The sequence below is a fragment of the Arvicanthis niloticus genome, chromosome 11 (genome assembly GCF_011762505.2).
Source record: "Arvicanthis niloticus isolate mArvNil1 chromosome 11, mArvNil1.pat.X, whole genome shotgun sequence".
NCBI lineage: Eukaryota > Metazoa > Chordata > Mammalia > Rodentia > Muridae > Arvicanthis > Arvicanthis niloticus.
In genome coordinates, this window is record NC_047668.1 from 69,503,731 (window position 1) to 69,522,811 (window position 19,081).

At 50.3% G+C, this 19,081-nt stretch overlaps 2 protein-coding genes across 5 annotated transcripts in view; both read right to left on the reverse strand.

Moving 5' to 3' along the window:
- Positions 1-3,261: 3,261 nt before the first annotated feature.
- Zfp36l2 (ZFP36 ring finger protein like 2) lies at positions 3,262-5,672 on the reverse strand. The gene is made up of 2 exons (XM_034514175.2): positions 5,313-5,672; positions 3,262-4,816 (listed from the first exon to the last, which is right to left on the reverse strand). The coding sequence occupies exons 1-2, from the start codon at positions 5,361-5,363 to the stop codon at positions 3,407-3,409; spliced, it is 1,461 nt and encodes a 486-aa protein (XP_034370066.1). The 5' UTR covers positions 5,364-5,672; the 3' UTR covers positions 3,262-3,406.
- Positions 5,673-7,716: 2,044 nt separating this feature from the next.
- Positions 7,717-19,081, reverse strand: part of Thada (THADA armadillo repeat containing) — a 294,393-nt gene continuing 283,028 nt past the window's right edge. For all 4 annotated transcript variants that reach the window (XM_076942388.1, XM_076942389.1, XM_034514071.2 and 1 more), the window contains 2 exons: positions 10,954-11,123; positions 7,717-9,955 (listed from right to left, as the gene is read on the reverse strand). In XM_076942388.1, coding sequence (XP_076798503.1) covers positions 9,575-9,955; positions 10,954-11,123 — 551 coding nt within the window. In that variant the 3' untranslated portion in view covers positions 7,717-9,574. The remainder of the gene's footprint in view (positions 9,956-10,953; positions 11,124-19,081) is intronic.

Genomic DNA, 19,081 nt, shown 5'->3' on the forward strand with positions numbered 1-19,081 from the left:
TCCTGGATTTACAAAAATACTGTCCTAAGGATAAGCAAGTAAACACTGTTCATTCTGAGCGCTGCAGAAGCACAGTAACCCAGCGCCCCTACTGACCTGAGGGCGAGGAAAGTTCTGAATGACCGCCTACCTCTCCAAGCTTCCCAACACGTTTCAAACACCAACCTTCAGAGTCCTAGCTCTAGGCTTTCAGAGCAGTTTTTAAAAATGAATGTGGCTTACCCCAAAGAGAAGTCCAACATTCCAGCTGATCAAAAGTACTTGTTTAGAAAAATAAGTTTGAGAATGAAGTGGAAACAAGATCTTTGAAATGAAGCCGGGCCTAAATAGCTCCTCGGTGGAGCCAGTTTCCTCCCCACTGCATTCTTTATGGCCAGGAGGCCACGGAGCTGCAGGGGCTTCACCCAGCCCCAGGCCTTCTTGGCCTCCGGCTCCTTCCACCCCGCAAGGCCCAGCATCTGGGACAACTTTGAAACTGGCTGCAGCAAGTAACCACCCCACCCGACCCACGCAAAAAAAAAAAAAAAAAAAAAAAAAAAAAAAAAAAAAAAAGCCGCTCCAGTGAACACCAACTCCATCTTCCTTAACTGGAAACAGCTGCCCAGCTTGGCGCATCCATCAGACAGGCCCCCTCCCCCCAGCTGTGAGTCACAGCAGACCCTGGCCAAGGGGCAAACCGAGGGGAGCGGCAAGGATTGGTTGATAGAGCCCAGCTGTTGTCGATAAGAAAGCAAACTCTTGCTGGGTCTCTTGCCTACTTTGGAAAAGGTGTCTTAACTGTGTGAATGGGGGTAGGGGAGAAAAATCTGTCATATGAGTTTAAAAGACTGTCTTAAAACGGGCAGGGTAAAAACCAACCACCAACAAACCCAGAAGCACAAATGACTGTTTCTTAAGCCCTGGGAAGCAGGCAAACCGAGGCAGCCTTGTTTGCCTTTGGTAGAAGCCTGGATGAATTTGCTTTTCTGGCCTCCTCTTCCTTTTGCATAAATAGCCTGAATGTGCTCATTCCCAGAGGAAGTTGTCTGTGTAAACAAACATCACCCAGATAGAAGTTTAACCGGCTTAATCTTCCTTCCTCCCTCTCTGAAGGACATAACCCGGCTTTCCAAAGTCCAAGCAAAACCCTAGCCCAGCTCCCAATGCCTGGCCCAGACCTCCCGGTCCAGACTCCAGGCCCTGGTCAGGCGTACTGGAGAAAAATCGGACCTTCAGCAGCCACGTGATCCACTGGGTGACTCACAGGCCGGCCACACCCCTTGCGGTCTCCCGCCAGTCAGCCAACATTGGGATGCATCTTATTACCAAAGGGAACAGCTAACAAATGCCCTTGACAGCCAAATAATTACTTTCTTTCAGCTGAAAGGACTTGCTATAAAACAAATGCAGGTACAAGTGGATGCAGGCTCTTTTGAGACCTGCCAGCTCCACACCTCCTCGACACACCCCTTCCCAGACTTGCTGAGGCCTCGGGAAGCCGGGAGACCTGGTTTAAAAAAAAAAAAAAAAGAGAGAGAGAGGGAAAAAAAAAAAACTACTCAAGAGCTTTTTTCCAAAATATTTTATTGGGGGAGAGCTACAAAACATTTACAGTACAATGTTTACAGTCACAATTTGTAGTGAACTGATTCCCCAAAATATATTACAACTCAAGTTGACTTATCTTGTTACATTCAAAAACCTACTTCTGTCAAAGTAGTCCAGAGTGCACACACGGTGCTCCAACTGTACCTACAAACTAAGCGGCCGCTCATTCATCTGCCATCCAGGAAAGCCAGAGACATTCCTGCCTCTTACACCGAGAAACAATAGTACAAGTTTTGGACTGTCGTTTAAACAAGGCATAGCCATGTACCACCACCATTTCAGGGCTAAGACGTGGCCTCTTCACTTCATAGCTATAGTAAAAAAAAAAAAGTGGTAAAAATCTTTTCCTTTTGTGCAGGTGAACCCATCCGGACATTCAAATTCTCAAGCACTAATGAAATACTTATTTGGTTGAGGAAGATTTAAGGCAAGTTCGGGCCCTGTGAAGGCACTGAGACCACTCCCATTTATTGCTACATGTCTTTAGACTCCATGTCACAGTAGAGCTGGTGGAGCCAGGAAACCTCCTTTCCTTGCTGGTTTATAAAGCTGGAGCTAGAGAAGCATGCCACACGTGAGCCTGACTTCAGTCTGTGGTCATTCTTTTTCTCCTTTAAGTTGGATGGGCTACACCGTTCTACATTCTAAGAAAACCTCAAAATGTTCCCCAAGCTACTTCCACAGCATCGAGAAAGACAGATTTCTGTAAAGAAACCATGCTATCTTTCGAAATTTACGTAAACAAGGAAAGAAATTAATGAAATAAATATTACATACAATCTCTTAAATTAAGATTTTTCTTACTCATTTACAATAAAATAACCAAGTGAAGTTACAAAAGGCATATATTACTGTGAAAAGAACACACTCCACATTTTGCCGATTAATAATGGCAATTATAATTTAACATAATAAAAGAATATATATCTATTGCTTTCATCATACTCGATAAATACAGTATGAACATCCTCAATGTATACTTTTCACAAGATAATAAATAAGTTAAATAGTTTTTCATGTTGAGTTGGGGTGCAGTGGTGCAGATCAACTCACAACAGCTAAAACTGAACTGAGCCCTGCCCGCGGCTCCCAGCGAGCAGAGGAAATGGTTCTAAGCTCAACACCCACGGAGTGGCGGCAAGGAGCCTGTTATCAAACTTTGGAATGCAAGGGCTCCCCCACCCCAGACATACAGAACTTTGTTAAAAAACAAACAAAACAAAAACAACAAGGTAAACAACCGCCACAAAGGAGGCTGAGAGCTACGCATCAAGGCATGTTCTTGGCATTTTTTTGAATTCTAGAAGCTTACAATTTAGGGAAGTGGCGGCCGGCTGGAACCGCTTCCTTGGAACCCCTTCCAAGTAAGAGTCCTCACATCTGGACTGTAACTAAGGCTTTGAGTGAAAGAAGAGACGGAATGGTGCTTGGTAGCTGCTGGTGCTGGGCTGATCTTTTTTTCTTCTTTTAAAACTAGAGTTTCGAACTCATCTGAGACCTAAACAAGTGTTTGGTTATCTTTTGTTCTTTCCGCATCACAACCGCCCTGTTGTGTGTATTTTGTTCACCCATACGAAAAGTTCGTTGGCTTTTATCTCAACAAGAACAAAACTTTGCAATAATAATAATAATAAAAATAATAATAATAATAAAACAAAAAAAAAACGAAACGAGAAAACCGAAAGGGAAGGGGCGGGCCCCTCCCGGCAGAGCTGAGTCCAAGTGCTCGGAGGAGCTTGCAGGTCGGCCTGCGGCAGTGTCACCCCCCAACCGGTGCCCCCTGCAGCGCCTCCCAACCCCTCGCGGGCGCCCCCTTGCCTCAGTCGTCGGAGATGGAGAGGCGGCTGAAGATGGGCAGGCGACGGCCGGGGTCCAGGCTGGGGGACTCGGAGCCGCTGAGGCTGCCCGAGCTCAGCGAGCCGCTCAGGTAGCTGTCGCGGTCCGACAGCGAGTCCGGGGGGCTGGGGGGCGCGTCGAACACGGGCGACTCGGACAGACGGCGCGGCAGCTGGAAGCCGAAGGGCGGCGAGGGCGGCGCGGGGGCCGCGGGGGGCTGTGCAGGGGGCGGCGCGGGGCCCGCCAGGCCCTGCTGCTGGCTGCGGTAGTAGGCGGCGGCCGCGGCCGCGAAGCTGTGGGTCTGGATGGCAAGCGGCGTGATGAGGCTGCTCAGCTCCGGGCCGAAGGCGAAGGCGTTGTTGGCGCACGAGGTGGTCGAGCAGGAGGCGCACGGCGTCCCGGGGGTCAGCAGGTCCTCCGCGCCCCCGGGGCCGTAGAGCAGCGCGGCCGCCGCCGCCGCCGCCGTGGCGCAGCACGTCGGGCCGCCCGAGGGCGTGGAGGCCGCCGAGGTGGAGGAGCAGGAAGAGGCCGATGAGGAACAGGACGAGGCCGACGAGCAGGAGGGCGGCGGCGGCGTGCGCGACGTGGGGCTGTCGAGCAGCAGCGGCGACTCCAGCCCCCCCGGCGGCTGGTGGTGGCCGGACGGGAAGCCGGAGAAACTGAGGCTGTGATGCAGCTTGGGCCGCGGCTCCCGGGCAAAGCCCAGGTGCAGCGCGTCGCGCGCGCCAAACGCTCGCAGGTCCCCGGAGGCGCCCCCCGACGGCGCGGGCCGCCGCTCGTCCGCGTTGTGGATGAAATGGCAGCGCGGGCCGTAGGGGCAGAAGCCGATCGTGTGGAAGGTGCGGCACAGCTCCGTCTTGTACTTGGGGTGCCGAGTGAGGCTGCGCAGCTCGTGGAAGCCGTGCGCGAACTGGCACTTCTCGCCGTACTTGCACGTGCCGCTCTCCTCGAAGGGCCGGCACAGCTCGGTCTTGTAGCGCGTGGAGTTGATCTGGGAGCCGCTGCCCCCCTTCTGCTGCTGCTGCTGCTGCTGCAGGTGCAGGAGGTGCTGGCTGCGCTCGCCGTTCTCGCTGAACGAGCGGTCCCGGAATTTGCTCTCCTTGTTGACCAGCGCCGTGCCGCTGCCCCCTGAAGGCTCCTTGAGCTGGCCGTAGGAGGACGGGCCGCCCGCGCCTGCGGGGCCACAGCTGCCGCCGTTAGGGGCGCTTGGGAACTTAGGCGAGCAGCTGCCCGGACTGGGAACGGGGTGGGCGAGCGCGTGGAGGTTGCTGGCGGAGTGGCGTCGCAGGAAGCCCGGAGTGAAGCTCGAGCTCGGGGCAGCGGCCACGGGCGTCCCCACCGCCTTCTTGTCCAGCATGTTGTTTAGATTGAGGTTTGCCAGGGATTTCTCCGTCTGCCAAAGGGAGGGGAGCGGGGTCGGGATGAAATACGGATGGGCAAAGAGAGTCGGGGCTAACTGCAGAGTGAACGCCTAGTCCCAACTGCCCACTTGTTGGGGTTTCTTGTGAGTTCCAATTCAGCCACCAGGGCTACACTCGCAGAATGCAGGCCGGAGAAGAGTGGAGGACGCCCACCCCGGCCGCTCCGGGTCTAGCCATGTGATCCTGGGCCCGTGGCCACGGGGTGGGCGGCGCAAGCACGGTCCGGGAAGTCCCGGCAGCGTGGCCGCGGTCCGCTCGGGAGGAGCACGGCTGCTCCAGCCGCTACTCGCTCCCTCCCAGCTCTCCACGCCCACAGTCGCAAGCACAGCACTGCTAACTCCAGGACTTCCCTCCACCCGCAAAGTCAACTTGGAAGGGTCCCTCCCGCCTCGACCCGGCCCGGCGGCCAAGTCTCGGAACTCCAAAGAATTCCAGGCCGTCCACCATCCTTTCCCGCTGCCGGCTTACCTTGCACAAGAAGTCGATATCGTAGAAGGCTGACAGAAGTGTGGTCGACATTTTTCTGGGTCCTGTAATGGTCGGAACTGCAAGCGGGGAGGTTGGGAGGAGCCCTCGGTGCGGCGCGGCTCGAACCAAGACGAATTAACGGGCGAGGGGCAGGGAGGGACGGAAAGTTTGCTTGCGGGCCGAGGAGGAGGCCGCGGAGTTGGGGGGCAGAGGAGAAGCGAGAGCGCAGCTCGGCGCCTCGGCCTGCCCCCCCGCGCGAGCCGTCGGCAGCTCGCGGACTGGTGGAACTCCGAGACCCGCGAGCGCGCGCCCTATATACAGCCCGAGAGCGGCGCGGCGGCGGGGCAAAGCGCACTCGGGGAGGGGACTGAACGCTGACCGGCCGGGGTCTCCAGGCAACGCCGCCCGCCGGCCCGCGGACGTCAGACCCCTTCTTGGCCTCTCATTGGTCGCCGCCAATTTTTCCCCTTCGGGGGAGGGGCGGAGAGGAGAGGGGCGGGCGTCCGGGGCGTCCCGGGCGTCCGGGGGAGCGCGGCCCCTTTGGGTGCTGCTGGGCGGTGGCGGCGGCGGGAATATCTCTCTCTCCTCCGCCTCTTGGAGTCTAGAGTTGGCAAACACTTTCACGTTCTATCTGACCGGGACCGGGCTACCCGGGACGTGCCTTTCCCCGCCCGATCCAGCTGGGTCGACTGGCCCAGCTTTTATCTCCCACCCTAGTTTTTGCTCGGCGCGCGGGAACTGCAAAACGCAACAATATTGCAATGGTGCGCGTTGCCAAGTTGCTTGGGACTGGGGGCGGGGGTCGCGGTCTGTCCAGTAGGTGGCCGCTCGGGCCGGGCTACACGTGGGGACGCCGCAGGGGTGGGGGCGGGAGCGGCCAGCCTGGAGGAGCAGTGGCGCGTTTCTCCGCCCTTCTCCCCGCCCAGACTCAGTAAACAGGACTTGAGCGCTGCGGCCTGTGGGGCAGGGCTGAGTGTCTGAGGACAAGGCGCTGGCTTTGCTAATCACATCACAAGACCTTGAGCCTGGGCCAAAGGCGCGGAGTGGCGCGGGGTGTTCGGGGCCGGAAAGCCGACTCCGGGGGACTAGAGGGAAGCCGGGAGAGCAGTGTGGACATGGAGGAAGTCACTTCCTTCACCTTTGTGCCTGCTGTTTGGCCTGGCCTCCCCACCCGTCTCAGGGATGGGGCTGCAGCTGCTAGCCAAGGCTTCCCGCCTGTACAGCCTTGGCCTGTCGAGTCCTGCAAACCTTCCTTCTTCGGCTGTGGGAGGCACCGGATTGAATCTAAGCTTTGTGCTAGCTAGCTGTCGGAGGCGGTGGTTGCTGAACCACCACCCAGGTTGAGGGGAGAGGTCTTCATTCTGTTGCCTTTAGCGCAACTCCTACTAGCTTTCCATTGGAAAAAACCTTCCGAAAAGACCCCTGACTCTTTTTGAGGGGGGCACACCCCTATACACCTAGCTCCCAGTGAGGCTAAGGCTGCGGACAGCTTTACTCAGCCGATCTGGTCAGGTCCAGAACCCTGTATTCCTACACTGAGTTTATACTGGCTGCCAAAAGCTGGATTTGGGCCCATGATTTTACCCAGCTGGCAGTCTAGGTTGCCCTGGGTGGAAGGCCCAGTAGTTGCCAGGGAAGGATGCTTGACCAACTACATCCTTCCCACGTTGCTCTTCCTGTCTGCTTGTGCACTTGGGCTGTATTGTTTAACCTGGAAGGAGGTAGTTGTGTCACTCAAAGGCTCCTGAATCCAGGTGCATTTGGCCACACTGCAGTGCATGCTGCCCCTGTAGGAAGAGCCCACGGCAGAGCCGGAGGACTGTAGGGTCACGAATATAGTGCTAAGTAGGTTCAGTGGTTCATACCTATAATCCTAGCACTTGGGAGGCCGAGGCAGACAAACTATGGTGAGTTTTAGGCCAGCCTAACACAACTTAGTGTGAGAGTGAGACCATACCTCAATAAGGGGAAAAAAAGCCTTTAAAGCAAACTGGCTGTTGGCTGTGGTCTGAGCAAGTGGCTGATGTTCCAGAATGAGTCAGATCTCAGTGTAGTGACTTAGGGAAGGTGGCTGCGTCCCTCTTCCCACCCATGCTGTTCTTGCCCCTAGGACTGCTGGGCAGCTGTGGTTGAAAGGACCCCAACCATAAGCATGACTCTGCCTAAGGTTTTCCTGGCTCCTCTCAGGATGCCTCAGGAGAGCAGGAAGTATTCCTCTAGCTGCTGCTAGTAGGATCTCAGAACACAAACCTGTGGAAACACCCATCCCTCCTGCCCTCCCGGGCTGGCCACAGACGGCCAAGATCCAAATCTGGGGTAATTCCCAGCTAGCAGCAGTGAGAACACCCACTGGGCAGACTTGGTAGGATGGACTTGGAGGTGACATACATGCTCTGGAACATGCTTTGGTACATGGCTGCTAAAGTCAGATAGCTTTATTGTTATGTAACTGCTTTTATTTCATTTTACAGGGAGGGGGAGGGAAGGTCAGCCCTGATCAGAATTGATCTCCCGAAGTTATCACCACCTTACACCACCAGCCCTCCTGCAGCATCTAGATCTTAAAATAGTGCAATGCTGGGTATGATGGTGTGTGCCTGGGATCCTGGCACTTGAGAGGCAGAAGCAGGAGGATTAACACAAGTTTGAGGCTAGCCTGCTGTAAATAGCAAGCCCAACTCAAAAATAAAAGCAAAACCAAAAACAAACTAAAGAATGTTAGGTTTTCAATTTTTCATCCAAGGTGGGCCACAGTGATAAGCTAACTAGGTAATTATTACAGGGTGCTGAGTGTCTATAAGGCTACCTAGGGGGTTTTCTGTTTGTCTTCATGGACAGGATGGACACTGCTTCTGCCTTCCCTCTTCCTGTGTACAGTTCTCTACTCCAGCATGGCTGTGTTTTTTGTGGTGTGGGATGGTATTCTTCTCAGAGACCAACTACATGTGAAATGTCAGCTTCTCTGCAGAAGGAAACAGCACATGAAATGCCTCTCTCATCTGCACCTTCAGTCCCCTTCCTACAATTCTAAGTGACTCTCAGATGAGAAGCATCTGAACATATGTATAGGCCCCACAAGTTTCTAACTATGGCCAGCATGGTCTTTGTGGATAACTAGGAATGTGGAGCAAGCTACAGTGAAAAATACAAGCTGTCAATCTGAGGGCGAGTGTCTGTGGGTGTCACATACTCTGAAAGTACACATTAATGGTGATAAGCTGGGCCCTCGTGCTGTGGCTCAGTGGGTAAAGGGTATGTTATGCAAGCCGGAGCCTGAGTTGGATCTCTGGACCCATGCACAGGTGGAAGGGGAAAACTGACTATACAGTTGTCCCTTGATTTCCTCAGACATCCATGCTGTTGCACGGGTCTTACGGAAAGCAAGCTGGAGAGCTAGACCAGCAGCATAACGTGTGCAAGAGTGCCACCTGCTGGTGCCTGAGCATGCCAGCTGGGCTGGGCCTGACCTGACAGAAACCCTTAAGGTTTCTAGATGGAATTACTGAAGTACGAATGGTTTTGCTGTTTGCCCCAGTCACAGGATGGGACAGTGGAGGCACTGAATGAATTAAGCATTTGCTCAGGCTTCCCTTTTTCCCAGGCTCCTTCAAATAGCTGACGCCAGCGATGGGTGACAACCAGGTTTCCTTGCCTTTGCAGGCATTTCTGGGGAAGACAGCAGGGACTCTTGATATGGGCCACTGAAGGACTTGGACATGTAGATAAAAAAAAACACAAGTATTTGCATGTTGTGCATTCTTATTTTCCCAGAATCATACACTTGGAACATATTTCTCCTTTACTAAAAATGGAGTAAAAGTTTAGAAATATGACCAAACAGGTATTTGCTAAGTAATCTAGCATCTATACACAGCCCAAACCAAACCAAACCAAAGACCACTCTGTGCGTGGGTGCGTGAGAGAGAGAGAGAGAGAGAGAGAGAGAGAGAGAGAGAGAGAGGGAGAGGTGCTAAAACTCAGTTCAGTGTATCAGTGTACAGGGAAATAGGCTCTGGCTTTGGGATGGAAAAGGCTAATTCAGGCCTGCAGGTGGCCTGCACCTGGAGATAGTAAATATTCAGAATAGCAGCCTCGCTTCCTAGGTAGCTGCAATTAATTGGGTTGCCTTGAATGAGTGTGCTGAGCACAAGATCCTCTGTAGGAAGGGACAGAAGCCTAGGCTCCCAGAAGTGGAAAAGAGTTTCAATTGATGTCCACTGTGTGTTTTGCAGATCTGAGTTGAGGTCCCCAGCCTTCTTTCTTCAACATGCTGCTTCTGTTCTTGGGGCCATCACTTGCCTCCATTCCCTAGGACAGTCTTCGGCTCTGAGAACCTCCTTTCCTTCTAGGCAGGCCAACAGCCGCAGGACAGCCAAAGTCTTTTCTTCCTGAATGCGCAGCCTCGTATATTCCACTGTCTTCAAAAATTCAGCTGAGAGTGGAAGTTCTCTGAAGAGCTGAGAGATGAGATGACGCTGCTCTGATGCTATCCTTTGCAAGTGACAGAGCTTCTGGGAGTGAGGGGACTCCCAGCCAGACTGACAGAGGAGATGGAAGAGTTGCCTACACAAGTATTTTACGAAGGTCAGAGTCTCAGCCCAGAAGTTGACTTCTGATTTTTCAAATATGTGCTCTTCTTCCCCCTGCATCGGGAAAACAGCCAAAGTAAGGCTCCCAGGAGTCCTGCAGAGCCAGGCACAGCACTAGATGTGGGAGCTGTGTCTGCTCCTGACAGAGGACTCACTTGGGCCTGTCAACACCCATGCCACAGCACTGGCAGCTCTGAAGGTCACTTCTACTTTCACTCGGTGCCTCTCTACCAGGAAGGAATATTGTTCTCCTAGCCGTAACATGACCTTTGATAAAGATGTGAAGCAGCTCCAAGCCAAGATACTTGGGGAACTGGTGGTGTGGAAGTGGGTCTTAGGTTTTAAGGTGTACTAAGAAAAATCTTAGGTTTTAAGGTGTGCCAAGAAAATTCAGAGGAGGCACAAAAGATGTCTCGGCAGCAGAGCAAAGAGTTACTGGAACATGTGTGATAGCAGCCTTTGGAGACCAAGTTTCTAGAATGCCATGGGTGTTCAGGGTCATTTCATCAAAACCATTTTATTACATCTTCCTGTTTCTTATAATACAGACTGGGGTTTTGAAGAGTGGGTGTAGCTGACTCTTGGTCTGCTCAGGATACCAAGCTAAGCTAGCAGTCATATGTGGGACAGACTGCTCTTTTCCCAGTGCCTGTGCTGCCTATGCTGGTCTTCAGTTTCCAGATTTGTGTGGCTGTTCCCAACGAGGAAGTGGGTCAAGTACCATGTTCTCTAGAAGGACCCTAATTCTTGGGAAATGCTTAGACCCAGAGCTGTAAGGGCCCTTGCCCATGCTAAGATCAACTGGTAAGCATTTTTCTTAATTTTATTATCAATATTCAAGGTGCATTTTTTTCCAAGTACTCTTCCTAACTTGTCTGAACCTTGCCCTCAGGACCTCCAGAGTCCTGTGAACCTCACCCAGGAGGTTTTCTCCTAGCCATTAGAGTAGGCAGAGGCACACTTTTTACTATCTAGGAACTCCCCAGGCCCTCAGGGCTCCACCTCAGGGTTAGGACACGCTGTCTGCCCCCAATGTAAGTAATTGGGATTACCTGATGTGGGCTCTGCACAAGGCCCTCGAGGTCATCACCCTCTTCCAGTAGCCATCCCAGTAGAATGGGCAGTCCTGGCCCCAGCTGGTCCCACTGCCGGAGCAAGTCACACAGAACAGCTAAGGCCAGGGTCAGAGCAATGGAGGCATCCACCTGGCAGAAGGCAAATTCTGTAGAGACAGGAGGGAAACAGTCACTGAATGTAGCTCAGGAACAGTCCTAAGAGGTTTGGAGGAGTCTGGGAACATGAAGGGTCTTGGCTAAAACCCCTGTCACCACACCAGGGTGGCAGTGGTAGTGGAACTGCTCATGGAAGGCTCTGGGTCCCATCCTGGGTTCTTTCTACACTGCTAGATGGAGCCCTTAGCCTGAACCCTGGCAGCCTATCCTATAGAGCAGCAGCACGTGGAGGACCAGACATCTCAGCCTCTCTAGCACATGTGGAAGGTGAGGGAGCCTTGTCATCTCAGAGCAGAGTGGCAGCACACTTTACCTCATCTGTTTCATATGATCCTGATCTAAGCATTACGGAGACAATCAATAGAGATGGTGGCTGGGTGCCAGTAACATGCTATCTATGCATGCTACCATTCAAATTCCACATGTAAGAACATTTTTTCTTTCAAGTCCCCTTACCTCCCCAAATACAGGGTCTCATGTAGTTGGCTAGCTTCAAACTGGATGTTGTCAAGGATGATCATGAGTTCTGATTCTCTTGCTTCTACCTCTTAGTCACACGGATTACATGTGCCCCCACCATGCCTTGTAGCCAAGGATCACCTTGAACGTTGGCTATCCTCTGCCTTTGCCTAGCAAGTATTGGGACCGTCGGAGTGTGGCACTGTGCCCGCCAGCTTCATGCCACCCTCAGGGAAGCACTGGAGGCAAGCATTCTACCAACTGAGCTGGGGATCCCCAGCTCTCATGCCAGTTAGAAATGTGAGGCCTCACATATCTCCCAGCTGTGCAAAGGCAGCGGTGCACTGGGTGTTGGTCCTGATTTTTATGTGTCAGGCAACATTTTGTTGCCGTTGTATGGAGAGTGAATTTCTTGTTTATCCTCTTGATTTCCTGGCTTTGTAAGGTGCTGGAAGAGCCAGTATTGAAAGGGGAAGTAGGTATCTTGGGGGAACCCTGCTTACTTGATTGTCTGGCCTTAGGCCTAAATGTGGAGTTGCAAGCAGGGTTGGTTTAAGCCTTCTCACCTCAGCAAGAGGGAGCCTGAACCACAAGATGTAAGGTTTTCAACTCAGAAGAGATCTCTGTGGAAGCCCCCTCCCTGCACTAGTGTTTCCATTTAATGACTCACTTCTACTGATCCTCCTATCTCCCAATCCACAGTTGAGCTCAGCCCAGAGAATGCTCCTGGCCATCTGACCACAGTTGAACCTGCTTAACCCACTCAGGAAAGGGCTGCAATGCAGACTAGAAGGCCAGGTCCTCAGGTGTTAGCTGGGCTTATGGAAGGTCTGTGGCACTTGTACCCTACTGAGTACTTGGCCTCTAGTCCTTTCAGGAGCTATGCTTTTGTGGTGTTGCCAAGTCCTATGCCACCAAGTTGCACCTTCAGAGCCCGGCATCTAAGGACTGGGTGTTATTAACTCTGCCTCCTCACACATGAGGATATCAGAGCTAAGCTACTACTGTACAGTCACAGAACTCCAAGTGGCTCAGAGGAAACAGAATTGCCAACAGTTTCATGTTACATCTGAAACAAAGACTAGGATACCGACAGGAACTTGCAGAAGCATGCTGTTTTTGTTTAAATGGTGAGATGAGCGGGTTAGTGACTGTCCAGCATGGTCAGCACTACTTGGAGGCAGCAGAGCAGGGCACAGAGCTGACCCTGCCACTCTCAGAGCCTGGACTATCTGTTCTGCACACTTCAACCAGCACTGGGAGCAGCCACAAGTCTGCTTGGTGGTAATACAGTGCTAAATACGGCTTAGAGCAGACTGTCCCTTCCTTGTAGGATGGCACCATGAGAGAGACAGCTTCTCTGAAGTCTGTGAAGGTGAACGGCATGCTGGTCTTTTCACTTTTACTCATTAAAAAGGCGTGCATGTAAACCTATACTATGTGATCAGCATTAGGTTAGCTCATCTTGAGATTGCAGAAAAATGTACCCCCTGACTTTTCTGCCCTTCCTCTTCCTCTTCTTCCCCCTCCTTCTCCTTCTTCTTCTTCTTCTCTTGCATTTCCCCTTTCCCTCCCCTTCCCCTTCTTCCTCCTCCTCTTCCTCCTATTGGTCTGATGTTGTCATTACTTCTCTTCTTCCTCTCCCTCCTCTTCTTCCTCTTCCTCCTCCTCTTCTTCTCCCCCCCCCCCCCTTTCCTTCTCCCCTCCTCCCTCGATCTTAAGGCAAGGACTGAAAACTCTGCAGGAAAAATAAAAATTTCTCCCCACGTCAGGTATGGAGGTACATGGCTTTAATCACAGCATTTTGGAGGCAGAGAAAGGCAGAGCTCGAAAGTTCAAGGTGAGCCTAGTCTACATAGTGAGTCTAGGCTAGCCAGAGCTACATACCATTAAACAAAATTCTCTTACCAGTAAAATCAATGTCTGCAGCTCAGATGACACATGTGTTGGGTCTAATAAAGAACACATGGTATGACCAGACATGCCACCAGAAAGCACAAGCTGTTACACTTACGGCAAAATGGCTTCCCTCTGTGCCATGAGTCATTCTTAGTAAGGGGTAGAAGAATGACAGGCATAAAAAGAACGTGTGTGGGGTGGCTGGACATGAACCTGGAGAGGATTACAACCACCAGGGAGGATGCCAGGAAGGTAGGATGCTGGGATTAGGTGGTGTGGGTCTCTTGCTCCAAGGCCAGGTGCAGCCTACACATCCCCTAGCTGACTACTTGGCCCTGGACTAAACTTGGACAGAGTCAGATCTCTGCTGGCCAAGTTGCCTCTAAAGGGAGGCTAGAGAAGAGTGAGGGGACTTTCCACTTAGCACTCAGGCTGCCAAGTCCATCAAGGAAACAAGAAAGCCAGCAGCCAAGCAACAAGTGTGGTTAGGAGTCTGCAGTGAACCTAGCATACTCAAGGGATCCTGAAAATCAGAAACAAAAGCTAAGGATTTTACAAACTCTCCCTTTTCCATTTCAAAACTTACCACAAAGCTATTGGGGATCAAGGCAATGCAGAGAGAGATGAAGAGAAGGACTGAGGAAGAGAGGGGGGAGAGAGAGGGAGGGAGAGAGACACAGACAGACATACTGAGGGAGGAATGGAGAGAGGGAGGGAGGGAGGGAGGGAGAGACAAAGGGAGAAGAAGAAGGAGGGAGGGAAGAAAGGAAAAGAGGGAGTGAGTGAGCGAGGGAGTGAGCAAGGGAGGGGGAGGGAGGGAGAGAGAGAGAGAGAGAGAGAGAGAGAGAGAGAGAGAACACACATACAGGGATTTGAAGAACCAGAGGAGGGTACTGGGTGCCCTAGGGCTGGAGTGCCAGGGTTGTGACCTGCCCAGGGGAATGCTGTCTAGAGCAAGGCCCGGTCACTTTCTTTCCCACCCTCCCTGAGAGGTCAGGTGAGAGCTGCTCAGTAGTGATACCTGAGCAGTTTGTTCTTTCTGTAGCTCTGGAGAACCTTGTTTGAGGCATCTGTGGGAACCTGTATCAGCTTTGGGATTATAGGTGTTGCTTATAATGTCTGGTTCCTTTAATTTTAAAGAATAGACTATTTTAAAAATGACTTTTAAAAAAGATTTAATTTTATTATTTATGTTTAAATGTGTGAATGTGTAAGTAAGTGTATGTGTTTGTGTGTATGTGCATGTGTGTGTGTCCATCTATTTACTTTCAGGTGCCCTTGGTGGCCAGAAGAGGTTGTTGGATCTCCTGGAATTTAAGTTGTAGGCAGTTAACTGGGAGGGGCCCAGCATGTTGGGATTTGAACTCCAGTCTTCTGGAAAGCTGCCTGTGCTTTTAACCATTGAGATTGAGTCACTTCTCTAGCTAGTTCCCTGAAAACCCTTCAAATGTTGAAATAACAATAATTTAGAAAAGACAAATTTCAAACATTTGAGTAAGTGCATTTCCCCTTCAATTTTATTTATTTGTTTTTTCTTATTTAATTTTATTCTTTATTTTTGAGGCAGGATTTCTCTGTGTTGCCCTGAGTGACCTGGAACTTGCTATGTACAACAGGATGGCCCTGAATTTACAGAGATCTACCTGCCTTTGTCTCCAGAGTGCCTCTCATTTTAAAGAAATGGTTGCAGCTGGGCTGCTCCTTTGTGGCTTCCTTCTGTTGAGTACCCAAGGTCCCATGCCTGCAGCTCTGAAGACGGTAGATGGCTTGTGTAATTCTACTCTGTCCAAAAGTGATTTCCCTGGAATGGCAATCTGACTCCAACCTCATGAGCCAAGAAGGGCAGGCTAATGCCTACACACTGGGAAGCCCTTGGAGTTCCAGGAAGACTTGGGCTCCCTTTTCATTGGCTGCCTCTTCCCTGGCCAGGACAGAGCTCAGTGGCTCTTCACACAAGTCTATATCCCTCACTCAACAGATACACTGAGATGTTTCTTTCCGATTCTGTGAAGTCATGAACTGCTCTCTCAGAAGGCATTTCTTCTCAGTCTGAGCTCTTAAGACTAAATGTCTTTTAAGAACTTACAAAGCCACTCTAGCCTCCTGTGTCATTGCCTTGTCTCCTTGACTGTCACACACATACTCACATACTAGAGATAAATGTAATCAAAGGATTTAGAAACATGGTTTGAAATGTTAAGTATCTATGATTTGGTCTGTGGAAATCACTGCTTCTAGTTTGAGATGGAGCTTGTAGATCCTGGCCAAGTGACCCACCACTAAACCACATTCTCTGCCCTGGGAATCTTCTACCTTGAAACTGAATTTATGCTCAAGCTCCTTCTTAATACCCTTATCTGTCCCATGTTACCCCTATTCCTGGCAGCTGCCCTGAAAATACAGTTTCCCTCCCTAAGGCCTGTGTCTATCTGCTGACATGGCGCTAGGCTGATGGAAATGGGGAGCTGAGCTTGACGAAGTCCTAGGAAAGGGAAGAGAAGTAAGGAACACGGTGTGAAAGAGATGCCAGTTCAGAGGAGGGCAACAGTGAGGCCAGCTGAGCAGAAAGATGTATTTACATGTGGGCGTGGCGTGGTGGGGGTGGTGTGTATATCAGTCAGAGGACAGTTTGCAGTTCTTTCCTTCCACTGTGACTGAGATTTAACTCAGTATTCTCAGGGTTTACTGCTTGATGCTCTGGCCTTAGCTGCCTAAGAACTGGTGCTATGGGTGTACATTAATCATACCACGCTTTAAGGATGGGTTTAGAGCAAGAAGGGTTCAGGCCTTGCGTCCAGTGAAAAGTACTCCTTCTTCCTCTCACTGTCTTGGAAAGAAGCAGGTTGTTTCTAACTGTGACCATGCACACTACAGTCACAAGTCCACAACTTATTTTAATAGTGACAATGAAGCTAATCATAGTTGTATAAACCCAGGCTGAGACTTCGTGGTGAAGAACATACAATAGGTCAGGCACAGTCTACAACTGGGAGCGGGCAAATCTTTTCTTAACTACAAATTCTAACAGATAAGATTTTTTTCCCTTACTGAATTTATACACAGGAGTTGCTATTCAAGACCATGAGGGAAACCACGAGACTTGGTCTCGCTCCTACCCTTTACAGAAAACTGATCTAGGAGTTAAATTGGCCTCATGAAGTTATGATGAGAGTCATTTCTTAAAAAGTGATCCATATTAGTATAACTGAGATTAAAATTTGTTTTGAAGTCGCGGTGTCCTCTAGGTCAGAGATGAGGTGGAACTCACTGATGTTATTCTGGAATGTGTGTAGGCTTGAAGAAGGGAGGAGGCCACCCACTGTATGTCTAGTCCTCACTCTGGAAGGGGCAGCCTGGCCCTCTTGTCTTGGCATTCGGGACTGCTTAGCTGTGCTTTGATTTGTTCTTTCCCTGACATGGCGTCATCTGTTGTCCTGGCCTATGTGTTTCAAAAATGAGGGCCCTGCAACCCCTGCAGACTTGTCCAGCTCTGTCCCACTGAGGCTGCTTGGCTTCTTCCTTGCTCCTCCTGTTCCAGGAACAATGCTGGATTCTCACCAGCCTCCTGGTTTCTAGATCAGCCTCCTTGATTCAAAGCTATTCCCTTTCCTGTCCAAGTACCCCTGACCTAGCTGGGTGTGGCGGCCCAAACCTGTCATCTCTGCACTTGTGAGACTGAGGCAGGAGGATCAGGAGTTCAGGACCAACTAGGGCTACATAAGACTGTCTCAAGAACCAAAGAACCAACTAACCAACCTTAAACCCAACCCAAACCATCTCACAAACAAAAGCAGCCCTGACCAAAGTGTGCCTCAGAGAACCTCAGTGGTTGCTCTTGTTAGGGAACTCTGTCTGTAGCTCTCGGCTGTGAGCCCATCTGCTGCACAGTTCAGCTCCTCTGTCTTAGTCAAACCTTCTCCAGACACCTCACATCATCTCAGCATGCTTTCTCCCGCCTCCACCTTGTCTGCTTACTGTCGTCTCTTTGGAGCTCTTGTTCATCTAAGGAGATTCTGTAGCTTGCCTTTATTTTTTCCGGTTTTTCCTAGCTCTAACAGGACAATGTGTTGACTTCCAGTGTTTACGAGGTGTAGAGGATACCTGCCTGTCGTGCTTTGTCAGAGCTAACTGAGGGAGAATGTCCATGGAAAAAGACATCCAGTATCTTGCAGTAATTAAAACATATAACTGCCATATGACCTAAAACTCCACTCTCAAATACATACCCAGAGACCTGGGACTTAAACAACAGTGTGTACAGGGACAATTGAAGAAATACTCTTAACAACCCAGTGTCCTTTCATTAACAGATGAATATATAAACAAAATATGGCAGAGCTATACAATGGAATATCAGTTAGACCCAAAAAGAAAGTGCTTGATTCAGGCTACAAAATGGGTATGGCTCACATAAGCATTATGAATAAGGCTGAGCACAAGTGCATATTCTATGGGTCAGTTATATGAAGTTATATGAAGAAGGCACACTCATGGAGACAGGAAGCACTGCTGGCCTTCAGGGGCTGCTTAACAGCTGTGTTTTTTTCAGAATTGTGATAGAATGTTCTAGAAGTGGACAGCAGTGATGACTGTAGAATACTGCCCATGGATTCAATGTCACCCAGCTGTAAACTCTCAGATGGTTAGTTCTGGGCTGGTGGGATAGCTCAGTGGGTAGAGATGCTGCCCTAAGCTTGACAACCTGAGTTTGAGCCCTAGATCTCACATAAGGGTTGTCCTCTCCACTCCACATGCAGGCAATGGGAGGGCACACTCTACCCTCAATAATAAAGAAAAAAAAAAAACGCTTAATCAAAATCATATTTTAGATTTAATTTTTTATTATTTTAATTAATTAATTTATATGTATATGAGTGATCTGTCTTCAGACACAACCAAAGAAGAAATCAGATCCCATTACAGATGGTTGTGAGCCACCATGTAGTTGCTGGGAATTGAACTCAAGCCCTCTGGAACAGAAGCCAGCACTCTTAACCCCTGAGCCATCTCTCCAGCCTCAGATTTATTTTTTAATTTTATATGTATGAGTGTTTTGCCTACATGTACATGTACTACATGGGTATCTTATGTATTGGCTCCTCTGGAACTGTAATTTCAGATGGTTGTGAGGGAGCTGGTAACTAAACTGCCAGGACAAGTGCTCTTAATTGCTGAGTCATCTATCTCTCTAACACCTAAAATGGTTATAATTTTACATTATATAATTTACATCTCAAACGAAGAAAGAAGTTTTAAGAAAATGTAGCAGAACGCAAGGCCAGAAAAGAGAACTCTAGATAATTAAAGTCTGCCCTGAGACATTCCAGGAAAATGGGTGCTTAAGAAAGTGCCTGTTCAGCCAGGCAGTGGTGGCGCACGCCTTGAATCCCAGCACTTGGGAGGCAGAGGCAGGCGGATTTCTGAGTTTGAGGTCAGCCTGGTCTACAGAGTGAGTTCCAGAACAGCCAGGGCAACACAGAGAAACCCTGTCTCAAAAAACAAACAAACAAACAAACAAACAAAAAAGTGCGTGCCTGTTCAATGAACCTGAGACATACAGATAAAGGGGCTAAAAGAAAGTAGCTTGGGT

Bases quoted from the DNA above. Each gene is read 5' to 3' on its own strand.
- Zfp36l2 (XM_034514175.2), bottom strand. From the start codon at position 5,363: ATGTCGACCACACTTCTGTCAGCCTTCTACGATATCGACTTCTTGTGC. The intron at 4,817-5,312 runs GTAAGCCGGCAG...TCCCTTTGGCAG, and splicing joins ATATCGACTTCTTGTGCAAG to ACGGAGAAATCCCTGGCAAA.